General features: G+C 36.0%; 1 protein-coding gene across 3 annotated transcripts in view; it reads left to right on the top strand.

Moving 5' to 3' along the window:
- The window catches only part of TBL1XR1 (TBL1X receptor 1), a 172027-nt gene that overhangs the window by 148635 nt on the left and 6866 nt on the right, over nucleotides 1–16526 (top strand). For all 3 annotated transcript variants that reach the window (XM_043874841.1, XM_043874839.1, XM_043874840.1), the window contains 5 exons: nucleotides 934–994; nucleotides 10173–10294; nucleotides 10441–10515; nucleotides 14129–14256; nucleotides 14825–14990. In XM_043874841.1, coding sequence (XP_043730776.1) covers nucleotides 934–994; nucleotides 10173–10294; nucleotides 10441–10515; nucleotides 14129–14256; nucleotides 14825–14990 — 552 coding nt within the window. The remainder of the gene's footprint in view (nucleotides 1–933; nucleotides 995–10172; nucleotides 10295–10440; nucleotides 10516–14128; nucleotides 14257–14824; nucleotides 14991–16526) is intronic.

The raw sequence follows: 16526 nt of genomic DNA, 5'->3' as shown, positions 1-16526 counted from the left end.
ATCCGATACTCTTCATCTCTTTTCTGTAGTTTTTAGTTAATCTCATCAGTGAGTATGGCTCTGGAGTATTTAATGGGAAATCTTGGAGTCAGTCTGTTAGCTGAACTCCTAATGTTTAATTGAAAATGCAAGAAATGCAGGGTCTTTCCAGCTTTCACCTAACATGGCTGGTAAACATGGATAGGTTGAAATCATTTGTTATTTCTCCTTTATTTTCTTAAAGTTATTTCCTTTACCACACATCCCAGAAAAGATTATTCTATAATACAGGAAAGTATATGCTCATAGTTACTTGTATATTGTTAAAAAGGGAAGTAGGCAAAAAGGAAGAATATGAAGGTAGCCAGGAATGGGAGGGGAAAGCCTTCTTAATAGTTACTGCCATTCTACAATACTTATGACCCCAAAGTTATAAAATTAGTGATGGGAGGGTATTAGTGGAATTGTGAATGTATCCATTCAGATGTATCTGTTATACTTTGATGTAATATAAAAAACATTGTTTTAATTATTGTCAGAATTAAAGCTGCCTTTATAAATGTGAGCTTTAAAAATCTTACTATTGAGAATTAACTGATTATTATATTAACCAAAATTTGCCTCCTCAAGCTGCACAGCAATAAAAACCTGACATTAAATACACTACTACAATGGAGTTTCTTAATCTAATACAATGTTTGGTACTTTGCAGACAACCAATAATTGTTACTTGAAGTAAGTTGACTGATGAAAAGTCTCCAGGGTAGAATTAAACTGCTTAACAGTTTAATTTAAACATCCTTTCCCTGCTCCCAGTGGAATATAGCCTCATTGTACTAAAAGTAAATGTTAAATGCACTCTGACATTTCATATTGCTTTAATATGATGAGGCATTTAATTTATGTATATATGATAAACTTTTCTTAGCAATGTATTTTTCTTTTCTATCTTAGACTACAATTATTTGGGATGCACATACTGGTGAAGCCAAGCAACAATTTCCTTTTCATTCAGGTAAATCTTCACAATTTACATGAGGACTTTTAGATCTTTCTTTTGTTTTCCTAATTAAACTTTTAATAGCATATAATTCATCTAAAATCTTGAACTATCAAATGTAAGTTTTGTTACTAGTCCTTTGAGGAGTTGATGTTCAGTGGCTTTCAGATAATTAATCATCAGAGGATCATCATATGTTTTCTGTGAAATGTACCATAAAAAAGCATTTTCAGCCTGGTGCCATTAGAGTTAGTAATATTTAATGGTAAGAACATAGATTTTTGATCCAGGATGCCTAGGTGTGCTTGTGAATCCCACTCCACTTAATAGGCTTCAAGATTGAGAGAGTCACTGAACCTTTCTGAGCCGTATTTTCTCTATCTGTAAACGAGGGATAAAAATGATACCGTTTGAGTAAGCACATAAGACTAATACATATATATGAAAATTCTGCATAAACTCCTACCAATTTAGGTATTGTCATGTTTTATTTTAATTTATGTATCTAAATCAGTCCTCTTGCTTACCTAAAATAAAAATTATAAGGCTTTCCCGAGATTGCTGGAACTTCGGTGCTTTAGATATTTTTCTCTTTTAGGAAATAATTTGATACTTAAATCAGATAAATCTGATCTCCAAAATAGTGTGCTTCTTTCGCCATGATGTATGGCCGTGCAGCAGGGCATACATCCGGATGTGTAGAGACACCTTGATTTTAGCACCAACACTCTTGTGCATCTTAGAACTTTGTTCCTCCTTTCAGGGGGGTTTCTGAGAACAGAAACTGATGTCAAACTGGAACAAGATCCCTAGTCATGTTTAGAAGAGTAGTTTTAGTACTGCCTGATTTAATTGCATCATGCACGATTGTGTTGTGGTTGGAAAGAGTTTTAAATTGGAGGCCGAGTTCAGTAGTTCTGGTGTTTTCAAGGCTTTGGTCATACCCTTTTTACAGTCAACGGCACAGTGTTACCTTTTAAATTGAAATACACAGCTTTTGGCAGTTTGCTTTTTTGTATTTCTCTATATTTGGTGTGATTCAATAAGTCAAACAAGGCACAAAATGATTTTTCAGTAGTATCTGAGTGGCATAATTTTGCAAGTATTGTGTTGAACAATTCAGCTTAATTAAAGCTTATCACATTAATAAATATTTATTTACACATAAGTTTCTGTTCACCTGTTTTAATCTCTTTCCACCTTTGCCTCTAGTCCTTAACCAGATAGAATTCTCTTAGACCTCTGACCATTCTGCCTACAAATTTTTCCTACATCCTGGGAATGGTGGAAAATTGAAATAAGTGGTGTGGCACTGTTAGGAGTTGCTTTATGATGTGCGCCACCTTTGTGTTGGAGGTGATGCTCTTTATACATGATCGCATTTAGTCTTGGCTACAACCCAAAGAGGTAGATGATGTAGAAGTCATTTTACAGACAAAGAGCCATTTTACCTGTGATATTCTTTCCTGCCATGCTTTTTTTATTTTTTAAATGGCTTTATTGAGGGGTGTGTGTGTGTTAAGTCACATAGTTGTCTCCAACTCTTTGCAACCCCACGGACTGTAACCCACCAGGCTCCTTCTGTCTGGGATTCTCCAGGCGAGAAGACTGGAGTGGGTTCCTTTTCCTTTCTCCAGGGGCTCTTCTCGTCCCAGGGATCTAACCCGGGTCTCCTGCATTACGGGCAAATTCTTTACCATCTAAGCCACCAGGGAAGCCCTTATTGAAGTATAATTGATGTAAAATTGTCTATACATATTTAAATTGCACAGTGTGATGTGTTTTGGCATGTGTGTATATATGTATATATATATATATTTTTTTTTTACACGCACACATCACTGAAACTATCACCACACTTACGACAATGCATTTATTAGCTTCAGAAGTTTCCTCCTCCTCCTTTGAAATGATTTTCTGCCTCTTCTCCAGGTGGCCACTGAAACTCTGTCACCAGAAATTAGTTTACATTATATAAATAGAATTAGACAGTATATATCCTTTTTGGATCTGGTTTCTTTCATTGCGCATAATTATTTTGCATTCCTTTTGATATATGAATAGGATTCCATTATGTGAATATACCAGTTTGTTTATCCATTTACCTGTTGAAGCAAGTTGTTTTCCAGATTTTAGCTATTACAAATAATACTGCTAAGAACATTCATTTTCTTGTCTTTTTATGAACTTGTGTTTTCGTTTCTCTGTGTGAAGACCCAGAAAAGTGGCTAGATACATGGTTGGTCTGTGTTTTACTTGCTAATAAAGTGCTGGACTATTTTCCAGAGTTCGTTTTCCTAACTGGTTTACAGTCTCAGCATCAGTGGGTATTCCAGTCCCTCCATATCCTTGCCAGCACTTGGTATGTGATCAGTCTTTTTAATTGTAGCCCCTCTAATGAGCGTGTCGTGGTATCTCACTGTGGTTTTATTTGTAGTTCCTAATGATTAATGATGTTGAAGCATCTTGTCATGTGTTAATTTATCATCTGTATGTCTTCTTTGGTGAAGTATCTTTTTCTTTTGCTTGATACAGAAGTTGAGGTCACTGATGTGAAACCTTTCTACTTTTCCAATGGGGATCTGACATTGAGTGCTGTAAATTTATGTCTTACTACTGCTTAGTGACACCTCACAATTTTTCAGATATTGTGATTTCATTCAGTTCAGAATACTTTCTGAAGTAATTTTGATTCAGTGTATTAATTTCTGAATAATTGGAAAATTTCTGAGGTCTTTGTAGCATTGCTTTCTAGTTTTTAATAAAAAATATTCATTTTATTTTTGATTGCACTAGATCTTCATTGTTGTGTGCAGGCTTTTTCTAGTTGTGGAGATTGGGGGCTACTCTAGTTACGGGCACGGGCTTCTTGTCACAGTGGCTTCTTGTTGCGGAGTGTGGCTCTGTGGTGCATGGGCTTCAGTATTTGAGGCTCGCAGGCTCCAGAGCACAGGCTTAGTAGTTGTGGCGCATGAGCTTTTTGCCCTGCAGTATGTGGGATCTTTACAGGCCAGGAATCGAAGGAACCCAGTGTCCCCTGCATTGTAAGGCGGATTCTTAACCACAGGACCGCCAGCGAAGCCCGCTTTCTAATATGATTCCATTGTTCCTACGAATGTCAGGAGGGTCAAGATGTTTCATAAGGTGGTTCAAATCTTTTATAGCCTTAACTGATTGTTCTGTCTACTTACACCACCTGTTATTGAGAGAAGGGTTTTGAAATCATCAATAATAATTGGAAAACACAGTTTCTAATTTCTTCTGTCAATTTTTGCTTTATCTATTTTGAAACAGTGCTATAAAGGACATTAACATTTAGAAATGTTGCATCCTCATGTTGAATTGATCCGTTTATCATTTTGTTAATGATCCTCTTTTTTTTTTTTTCCCATTTTCTTTTTTGTGCTCTGCAACCTACTTAGTCTGATGTTAATGTAGCCCTTCAAGTTTCTTTTGGTTAGTGTTGGCATGGTATATGTTGCTCCATACTTTTACATTTGAAGTGTAATTTATGTAGGCATCATTTATTGCTTGTTTACTGAATATCAACTGCTGCCTTTTAATGGCAGTATTTAGGCCCTTTACATTTAATGTGATTATTGATATGATTGCATTTAAATTAATATTTCTATTTATCTCTTCTTCTTTTCCTATTTTTCCACTTTCATTTGGATTATATGAATATTTTTATAATTACATTTTTCCTCCTTTGGTGGGTTATTAACTATAAATCTTTTATTATAGTGGTTGCATCAGGATTTAGAGTACACGTCTTTAACTTAGCACAATATACTTTCAAGTGATATTTTAAAGAGATTAAATAATAATTATTTTTACTCATAGTTTCCAACTGTTCATTTTTGTGTGTATTTGCATACACATCTAATTCATCTAGTATCATTTATTTTCTGCCTGAACTAAAGGAATGCTTTAACATTCCTTACAGTGCAAATCTAATGCTGATGAATTCTTTCTATATATATGAACAAGTCTGTATTTCACCTTCATTATTGAAAGATTTTGTTGTTGTTGTTGAGTATAGAGTTCTTGGGTTGACAGGATTTTTTTCTTTCAGTACTTTAAAAAAATGCTGCGGTGTTCTCTTATTTATACTATTTTCATTTTGAACTTGTTCCAATTTTCATCCTTATTGCTCTGTAGTAATTTGTCTTGTTTTATCTGGTTGCTTTTAAGATTTTTCTGCTTATAAATCATTTTGTACAATTTGAATATGTTGTGCCTTAGTTTAGTTTTCTTTGTTTCTTGTCCTTGAAGCTTCTTGGATGTCTTTATACATAGTTTCCTTCAAATGAAAAAAATTTTTTGACCATTATTTTTTAAAAATACCCTACTTCCTCCCCACATTTTTTTTTAACTTGCAGTTTTGAATGTTTTATTAGTCTGCTTGATTTCCCGTAATACTCTTCATTTTTTATCCAGTATTTTTTTCAGGTGTGCTCAGTCGTGTCAACTCTCTGCGACCCATGGACTGTATAGCCCACCAGGCTTCTCTGTCCATGGGATCCTCCAGGCAGGAATACTGGAATGGGTTGCCCTTTTGAACCCACATCTCTTGGGTCTCCTGTATTGGCAGGCAGATTCTTTACCACTAGCACCACCTGACAAGTGGGATAATTCCTATGCTGGTTTTCAAGTTTACACTTCTTTTCTTCTAAGTATTTGTGAACTTTCTTCTGGCACATTGTTAAATTACCTGGAAACGGTGTGATCCTTTGGGTCACCCTTATGAAACTTGTTAAATGACAGGGGAACAGTGCTCAGTGTAGGGCTAATTATTTCCTGGTACTGAGGCAAGAACCTAGATGTGCTCAAACCGGTGTTCCCTGAATCAAGAGTTTTTCTAGCCTGTTGCATGTTCCAGTCTTGAGTATCAGGTCTTGTTTCTTCTGATCCCTTTCAGTGGTTCTTCCCAGGCTCAGCTGGTATCTTCACACACGTCCGCTGGTTAGTACTCTGACTCTGTGAGTCGGGCCGCCGCAGGTCTTCAGAATTCTGTCTGCACTGCTCTCCTTTCTTGTGCTGTGAATTCTAGCTGCCTGTGGCTCTCTAGATTCTGAGCTTTATCTCTTCCCCTCGGGAATTTCATTAATCTCTTCCTTAGGGAGATCCCTCTTCCCTGGGCCAAGATCTGGACGTTTTTCCAAATCATATGAGTAGTTAGGGGCACATTGTTGGTTGATTTCCTTCTCTCCAGAACCACTGTCCTTTGTTGTCTCATACCAGAGTCTTCCCTGGTGGCTCAGATGGTAAAAAATCCTTTTGCAATGCAGGAGACCCGGGTTTGATTCCTGGGTCAGGAAGATGCCCTGGAGAAGGGAATGGTAACCCACTCCAGTCTTCTTGTCTGGAGAAGTCCATGGATAGAGGAGCCTGGCAGGCTGTGGTCCGTGGAGTCTCAGATAGCTGGACACAACTGAGCAACTAACACTAGCGCTAACCCAGAGTCTTGAACTGTTGTTTCATACATTTTGTAAGTGTTGGGCTATTTTGAGCAGGAGGTAAATTTGTTTCCTGTTATCCCATCTTGACCAGGAATGAAAGTCTACCATGCTTTTAAAATTACCTACCATATTCTAATTCCTATACTGTATTTTCATCCATATACTCTTACATAAAGCATAAATCATGATTATAGATGAATTAACCATTTCCTATTCATTAGGATAGCTGTAAAAAATAACAGTGTTCACAATGATGTGGAGAAATCAGAATCCTTATACTTTGTTAGTAGGTATGTAAAATGGTACATTTGTGGAAAAGAGTATGACAGTTCCTCAAAAAGCTAAACATAGAATTACCATTAGCAGCAGTTCTCCTTCTAGGTAATTGAAGGCAGGAACTTGAATGAATTCATATCAGTATTGATAGCATTGTTCACAGTAGCCAAAGGGTGAGAACAACACACTGTCCATGAGCCAGATGAGTGGATGAGCAGAATGGGGTCTCTATAGACATGGATTATTATTCAGCCACAAAAAAGAATTAATTTCTGGTACATGCTGCAACACCAGAGAACTTGTATACCTTATGCTAAGTGAAGCAAATCATACATAACTTTAAAAGTAAAGATTCAAGATTACAGAGGCTGGGAGGAGGGCGAAATGGAGAGTTATTGCTTAATGGTTACAGAATTTCTGTTTGGGGTGATGAAGAATTTTTGAAAATAGTGGTGATGATTGTACAATATTGTGAATGTAATTGATACAGCTGAATTGTACACTTAATTAAATGACAAATTTCATGTTATGTATGACCACAATATTTTAAAACTATTGTAATATACTAAAAACCATTGAATTGCACACTTTAAATGGATGAAATGTATGATATATGAATTGTATCTCAGTGAAGCTGTTTTTTGAAAAAGGTAAATGAATATTAAATGCCTTTTCCCCTTCCCTCATAAGTTTATTTATTACCTTTCTAGATTATGAAAGATGCATGGGTTAACAAAAAATAAATCAGAATTGGAGGACACAGAGATAGAATCTTAGTTCCAGGATTTTTTTTTTTTTTTTTTTTTTGCTGCACCTTGCAACTTGCAGGATCCTTGTTCCCCAACCAAGGATCAGACCCGTGCCCCCTGCAGTGGAAGAGCAGAGTGCTAACCACTGGACCACCAGGGAGTTCCAGCTCCAGAATTTAGAAGATTGTGTAACCCTAGGCCAATTAACTTTTCTTAGCCTTTTTCATCATAGGAAAAATGAAACCAATAATAGTAAATATACCTTTCACATATTACCTAAATAAAAATGTATTTTATGTTAGAGATATGTTTCTATCCTGAAGGACTTATATTACCTAGAGACATTTTTAAATTTTAGGAATAAAATATAAAGTAAGGAGGGATGGTTTCTTAGATCACACCAACCTATAATCATTGTATCTTATGAGCCAAGCATATCACAGAACATTAATCATACAACTCATGTCTCAGCATTCTCCAGCTTCCTTCAGTTATCTTTATCTGGTTATACGGTTGGTCTTTGTTTTGTTCTGAACCTAATGGTGTATTTGTTTAAATACTGTTTCTAATTTTCTCAGCCGCCTATCAAACGTTTTCAGATGATGCTCTACCAAATTGATACCCTGGTGGAGCACAACAGATACTTGGCCTTCTTCATAGTGTTTTATTATATAACTTTTAATTGTCCTTTACATTATTTACATTTTTGGCACCCCCCCCCCCCCCATACACACACACACAATTTTTTTTTTTTTTTTTGGTTGCACTGGGTCTTTGTTGCTGCAGTTAGGCATTCTATAGTTGCAGCGAATAGGGGCCACTCTTCGTTGTGGTGTGTGAGCTTCTCATTGCAGCGACTTCTCTTGTTGCAGAGTAGAGCTCAGTAGTGGTGATACGTGGGCCTGGTTGCTCTGCAGCCTGTGAAATTTGCCCAAACCAGGGATCGAACCCATGTCCCCTGCATTGGCAGGCAAACCCTTATCTACTATGCCACCAGGGAAGTCCTTTCCCCCACTTCTTAACACTATAATAAGTTATCATACAAGCATTTTGTTAAAATTATTTTTCAAAGTTGTATCTTAATAATATTTAATGTCAAAATGAAGGTGTAGTTACTGATTCCAATTCCAGAGCACAAAGACAAAATCTAAACCAGGTAATTCAAGAAAGGGAACATAATATAAGGAAACTCTTGCAGAAGTCTTACAAGAGTGAAGAATAGAGGAGTAGGAGGTAACTCAGAGTTTAACCACCGCGGTAAACGTAAGACCGGAGAGAACATGATAGGATCCAACTACCCAGTGGGAATGGTGTCTTTAAAGAATAGGCTGTCTGGTGAGAATAGGCACCGTGGAGCAAGCAGAGTCACTGCCAGAGACCCAGTCTTAGAGAGAGAGACCACGAGCCCTGTCTACCCTCTTTGTCCTGAGCTTGGACTTCTGACAGTTTCTTCCGCTGAATGAGCCCATCTGGGGTACTGCAGGCACGGGGACCTGAAATATGTGATGTCCTGGTGGCAGAGGAGGGCAGGGCAGAGCGAGGGGAGGAGGTTGTCTGCATTGCTCTAAGAGGTTGTGGTGCACCTAAATAACAGCTTACCAGACACAGTGCTGATCAAAGTGGGCCAGTGTTTTTGTTCACTGACTTAGTTGGATTCTCCCAGAAGCAGGATGACAGAGGAAAGGAGCCAAGGAAGGGAGCAGTTTCTTGTGACAAAGGTCTAGGGTCAACCTAATTCATACAGGGCTCTGAAGCGTCTGTTACATATTGATTTTTACTTGTCTTGCCAAGTGAGCTTCATTTCTGATTCTCACCTTTCCCCCAGCCACCTACTGCCTGCTCTAAATGCAGTGTTTTTGGTGTGCTTCTATTGCTTAACCCAGTTACTTGCTATCATTACCTTAATCTGCATTGCTAATTATAGAGAAACTTTGCACTTTGCAACATGGGAAAATGAGAAAGGAAAGAATCTTTAATCATTTCAGAGCTAAAGTATTAAATGCCAGCCAGCTTTTGGACCTCTGAGGTTTTAAATTCAATGATGTAGAATTTAAGATATATTTGACAAGAGTCACTTAGAAGAAAAATGTATTTGCCAATCATGCAATACTCCCATTTATCAGTTAAGTAGATAGTGGAAATGGTACTTACTCAGTGTAACATTTGTCTCACTTGTAATTTACAAAGACTTTCCATACACATTATCTAACTTGATGTTCACAATATCCTTGAGTACTAAGCATAAAGGTTTTTATCCCCATTTTTTTAGAAGAGAAAAATAGCATGAGAGCTGACTTGCTGATAAGGGCCCATTAGTTAGGGGATAGCAAAACAAGACTTCTTATCCATTGAGCGCTCACAGAATTTTAGAAACAAAAGGAAATGTAGCATCACATTTAATTTTATTCTTTTAGAAATGAGGTACCAAGAGTCCAGTGCTAGTAATTACAGAGCAAGCTCTCAGGAACCCTCATCTCCTGGTGGCCAGTGTACTTTCTATTAGGCTGTGTCTCACATAGAGACAACCAAACTGAAATGTATTAATATTTGTGATATTTAAGTACCATAATCTTAAAAATTCTATTAATATAAAAAGTATAAAGCAAATCATTTAAGTTCTTAATGTCCAGCAACGTTTTAAAACTAAAGCACCTAGATTTCAGTACATGTGGAATGAATGCAAACCTGGCCTTTTTTCCTTCGCAGCACCAGCATTGGATGTTGACTGGCAGAGCAACAACACTTTTGCTTCTTGTAGTACAGATATGTGCATTCATGTCTGTAAATTAGGACAAGACAGACCTATTAAAACATTCCAGGGACACACGGTGAGAAACTTCTTTTTTCTCCCTCCTTTAAAGCAATTATGATGAATAAGTAATGTTTCAGAGTGGTTTTGAAGTATGTATGTTTAATACCCAAAGAACAACCAAGTCTATGAAATGAAAATGTAAATGTTTACTGTTATTTTTAGAATGAAGTAAATGCTATCAAATGGGACCCAACTGGCAATCTCCTGGCATCCTGTTCTGATGACATGACCTTGAAGGTAATTCAGATAGTAGGGAGGAAGGGGGCTGAGGAGTTACACAGTGTGGCTGCTCTGGCTGTTTAAAGATTGTTCAGAATGTGTCTCTTATAGATGGGAATTATGATACTAAGATTTGTGCTATTATAAATTGTCTTCGCTAGTAACGAGTCATATATTGGTACAATGAAAGGTTATTTGCTCACGTAAAGATCTGACTCATAGGTAGTGAATGAAGATCTTTGTAGGATTCATGGATTTGACTGATATTCTGAGCAGTGTATTAATTGTTTTTGCTGTGGTGTGAATATATATCACCCTTGCTGGGAAACTGATGTGTAGTGGATGTGTAGCTTAATTGGTGAGTGAGCATAGTTGACATGTCAGAATTCACGTCTCAATATGAGTTTACATTTTTCTTGTTGTATAACTAAAAGTAAAAACTATCACCTAGCCCCTGTGTATATCACATACCAGAATTAAGGAGGGGGGAAGCTTTTTGAGATAAAGAAAAATATAATAATCTTCAAAATTAATGAAGCTTGAGCTCTATAAAGTGAAGTCGCTCAGTCGTGTCTGACTGCAACCCCATGGACTGTAGCCTACCAGGCCCCTCCGTTCATGGGATTTTCCAGGCAAGGGTACTGGAGTTGCCATTTCCTTCTCCATTGAGCTCTATACTTCATCACATTAACTCTACTAAAAATAATTTACGCTTGACTTTACAATGCCACTGGCTACAAACATGATAACCTTTATAGATAGGATAATCATGAAGGAAAACCGTTTTTCCTCTTCCCATGAACAGACTAAATGTAACCTTGGTAACCTGGTGGGTTTTTTCCCTTAAATACCTGCTGTGTTTTTAGTTAAGTTTTCTCAAGTCTGGACTCCCTTGTAAGCGTTGCTGATAAAAATACTTTTCTTCACACTTTTATTTGTGAGATTACTTTGCAAGTGTGTGTGTGCATGCGTGTGCACACACGTGCTCACTCAGTTGTGTGTGAGGACTACAGCCCACCAGGCTCCTCTGTGGAGTTTTCCAGGCAAAAATACTCCAGGGACTGAACCTGCATCTGTGTGTCTCCTGCATGGGCAGGCAGATTCTTTACCACTGTGCCACCTGGAACCCTTGCATGCGCATACATTATACTTATAAAATGAATAAAGAACAAAAAACTTATTGGGGAGCAGAGTGTGGCACATACAAGGAAATGAAAGAAGGCCAGTGGCTACTCTGAGCTACTGATTTGCAGTTCAAGAGATATGTTTGAATTAGGAAGTGTTAGAGATTTTTTTTGTTGTTATTCGAAGAATAATAAAAGGTCATAGAATTTTAAAGCAGAAGCTATAAGGATGGATACTGTCTAGTGAAGCCATATTTTGGGAAGAAGGAACAGCAGATTAGTGAGAAGATTATGTTTAGCTTGGACAGTGCCTTTGAGTCATGCAAGTGGACATGCCAGGCTGATCTGATGCTCGGAGAAGAACTCAAAGTTTGACATAATCAATCATTCAGGAATTCTCAATAGATGGGTGGTCATTCAAAGCCCTGGGCGTAGACAGAGTTGTATAGGTAGAAAATATCAAGTAAAAGAAGAAGAAAGCTTTAAAAGTCTTAAACTGTGTAACATTTACCTGCTTTAAGAAGAATCAGGTTCCAAAGAAAACCTAGCAGGTATGACCTCAGTGGAAATTGTATGTATGTGTAGAGAAGAATATTTCAAGGGAGGTGTTGAAGAGAATGGTCAGCAGTATCAGTGCTATTTGGAAACTTTGTCTTTTGCATTTATTTACATGGAGTTATGTATACCTGGGATACAAAACGTTATGATAATGTTTCGTTATCTCAATTTCATTGCATAAGTGTGAATCCCAGCTAATTTTTGTTTCTTCATTGGCACTCGGGTTTGGTGTGTGTTTGTTTTTATATTTGGCAAGATTTTCCCTCTTGTCTTTATTGAGTGATTTTGTCAGAAATACTGTTGATACAGGTTTCTCTTAACTTTTGCTCAAAAACAATACGAGTTTTTAATCTGTATTGAATAATAAACGTGTTTACAACTTGAGAAAAGTGTGTTTTCTGCTTACCATTTTAACTTTAATTATTGCCTTTTGAGTGTTTTTTCCTATATGGATCATTTAAAATTTCTAAATCTTATTATGGTGAGAACAGATGAGATCTCCTTTTTAACAGATTTTTAAATGCACTATACAGTACTGTTATCTAAACACACTGTTGGATGGCAGATCTCCTGTGGGGCTGAATTTTATACTTTTCGAATAGCAACCCACCTCCACCACAACTCCTTGCTACCACCTTTCATTTTTTCTTCTTTTCCATTATTGTTTATTATAGGATATTAAGTGTGATTTCTGTGCTGTATACTATAGGACCTTACTGTTTACCCCGGCCGTTCTTTTTTTTTTTTTTTGCTTTGATGAGTTTGATTCTTAGATACCTCATGTAAGTGGAATCATGCAATGTTTGTTTTTAAAATTTATTCATATTGTCCTATTGCATACTGCAGGATTAACATAGTCTGAATAGACTCCATTGTGTGTATACAGATCTTTTCCTTTATCCATTCATCCATTGTTGGACACTTAGGTCATTGCCATGTTTTGGCTTTTCTGGATAATGCTGCAGTGAACATGGGAGTACAGATACCACCTCAAGATCCTGATTTCATTTTATATATTTTATGTATATAGCCGGATGTGGAATTGCTGGTTCGTATAGGGATAGTTGTTAAAATTTGAGGGAGAACCTCCATACTGGTTTTCATAGTGGCTACACCATTTTGTATTCATTTATCAGCAGTTTATAAGGGTTCCAATTCTCTATGTTCTTGACAAAACTTTTAAAATGTATGGTAGCCATCTGACAGTTGTGAAGTGATATCTCGTAGCTTTGATTTGCATTTCCCTGATTATCTGTGACATTGAGCATCTCTTCATATAACCTGTTGGCCATTTGTATGTCGTCTTTGCAGGAATGTCAAGTCCTTTGTCCATTTTTAAATTAGTATTTTGCTGTTGAGTGGTAGGATTCCTTTACATATTTTGAAAGTTAACTCCTTATTGGATATATAGGTTGCAGTATTTTCTCTCATTCCATAGGTTGTTGCCCTTTTACTTTATTGACTGTTTTCTTTGCTGTGCAGAAACTTTTTAATTGTATATAGTCCCTCTTGCTTTTTTTTTTTTTGCTTTTATTGCCTATCCATATAGTTCCTGATTCTGAATTCTAAGAGGAACTTTATAATGTATATCTTTATTTTTAAAGGACAGCATAAAAGCTAATGCCTTTAATATTGTAGCATCATTACCCAAGGAAATTACTGAATGTTGATATTTGTACCATCTGAAGCTTTCAAAACTAATCTTAGAACTACAATTTATTGAATCCTGAAGCCTCACAATACTGATTATTTAGAATGGACTTGAAGCTAATTTGTCATTTTTAAAAAACAAATATATTCTACTACATTTTAATTTCTTTGCATATATTCTCTTGATCTCTATAATTATTGTTATGGTTATGCCACCTGTTTTGGACTGGCAAGATCATATTATGAACATATCCTTTTTGTGGAAAGATAATTTACACACACTTTTCTTTTTTGTTTAGATATGGAGTATGAAACAAGACAACTGTGTCCATGATTTGCAAGCACATAATAAAGAAATTTATACTATCAAATGGAGTCCAACAGGGCCAGGGACAAGCAATCCAAATGCCAACCTTATGTTAGCAAGGTAACATTTCCGCTTTGCTTTTCCCTTATGAGTCTTACAAAAAAGATTTCTTACATTATGGCAGAAAATTAGGAAAATTCAGTAAAATGGGGATGTATCCTGCAAGGAGTATTTTTTAAATGGGAACATTTAGACATAGAGTTTTATTGTTTCAGCTTATAATGGATTTTGTTTCTGGAGATAGCAAATATTTACTGATAATATCAAATATTGATTAAAACCCAAGTAACCGAGGCATAATGCAATAAAGTTTTTTCAGCATCAAAATAAATAATAAGTATATATTCAATGTAGTGTTTTGTGAATCAATATAAAGGAGTTATTTAAAGAATAGAGAAATATAGTTAGCTCATTTATGTTTTCCAATTTACAGATGTGGAGATGCCCTTAATGAAAGCTGCCTCTTCTCCTTTTAGCTTTGTTTCCAGAACACTTTCTTCCTAACATCGCGGTCTACTTCTCATAAGGAATTTGTGGCTAGCTCTAAGGAAAGATGGTGATTATAGTTTGGGGGTGGGGATGGGAATTTCATTACTTATAAAATCTTTTTTTTCCCCTCCTTTGTCAGTGCATCCTTTGATTCTACTGTTAGATTATGGGATGTAGACCGAGGAATTTGCATCCATACTTTGACAAAACACCAAGAGCCTGTGTACAGTGTAGCTTTCAGTCCTGACGGCAGGTATCTGGCGAGCGGTTCTTTTGACAAGTGTGTGCACATCTGGAACACACAGGTACGTCTGGGTTATTTGAAGAGTCACATATCTTTATATGAGTAAGACGCGCTTGTCTAAGCAAATGTTTTTTTTCCAATTTTGATCGTCATTCCTTTTGTGTTATTGATTCAGTTCTTAGTTTTTAAATGAGTATTTTTTGGTGGCATTTTTTATAGCTTAGTAAAGATCAAAACCATCTGAAGTGAGATTTTCATAATACAGACCAAAATTTAGAAATAAATTTAAATTCTTTGTTTTATTTTTTCAACAATTTTGCATATTTGCAATATGCAAAATTGCATATTTGCAGTTCTCATAAAGTATGAGAATTTAAGATGCATTTATTTAGATAAATGATGTAATTTCTTTATTTTCTAAAAGAATTATCTTTGAAGAAGGTATATATGAGCAGGTAAAAAAATGTACTAAAGGACAGGATTTTATGATTCAATACAAAATTTGTCAGAGAGAAGCTTAAAACTATATACCACATTTCTAGGGACAGTGATACAGACATCTTTTCTTAAAAATGGAGAAAACAGTTTTGTGCTTTCATTCTTTTTCATCTTTTCAGTGTTTTAGATTTACATGCCATATACTGTTTTCTTTAATAGCAGTTATGTGACTCTACCTGTCCCTGAATTATTGGTATAATTTTCATGAGTGTTACTTTGTAAGTCTCCCTATTAAGGCTCTTTTTTCCCCTTTAGTAGAGCTTTATAATTTCTTCATAAAGATCTTCTTTTATTAAAAATTTATTCTGAGGTGCCTTATGGATTTTATTGTTACTATGTATAGCATCTTTTAAAACATGTATTTCTTTTGCTTACTGATGGTTACTCATATTTGGAACATTACAGATTTTGGCATGTTGATGTTGACTTCATCAACCCTGCTGAGCTCTTTAATCTTAATTATTTCCCTGCTTGCGAGATCTTAGTTCCCTGACCAGGGATCAGACCGTTGCCCCGTGAAGTGGAAGTACCAAGTCCTAACCATTGAACTACCAGAAAAGTCCCAGTCTTTCTGTTTTGATTGAATAGCAGAGGCTTTATAGATAATCTGCCTATTGTATTATTTTCTGTCACTCATTTGCTCCATTTTGAGTACATTAATTTAAAATAAAATTTGGGTAGAGAACTGTAGAATTCTAAGGGAATGCTGTTAGACTTTTAAAGACATTTGAACAGCTATCCATACTGTTTTGTTGTTTCACTATTGTGTATCAAAATGCCTTTTTTTTTTTTTCTTTTAAGTTTGAAAATAATAAAATGCATCTTGTGAGATTTCACTGCAGGAAAAAGTCATTATTTTTTGTTCATATACATATGTGATATATATGTGTGTGTGTGTGTAGTTTTTTTTTTTTTTTTTCCCTTCTCATTACTTGGTTGATATGTTACCTTATCATTTGACAGATAAATTCTTATAGTCTGATCTGATCACAGATTTGAGTAAATGCTAAGAATCCCATGGCAGTTTTAATGTAGATAGCTCTTGCTTATTGACCTTGCTGTTTTGGTTCAATTATAGCCTAAGTTAAGCTTAGAAATT

Source organism: Cervus elaphus, chromosome 19 (assembly GCF_910594005.1).
Source record: "Cervus elaphus chromosome 19, mCerEla1.1, whole genome shotgun sequence".
NCBI lineage: Eukaryota > Metazoa > Chordata > Mammalia > Artiodactyla > Cervidae > Cervus > Cervus elaphus.
Note: the sequence above shows the minus strand (reverse complement) of the source record. Positions and strands in the feature narration are given on the sequence as shown.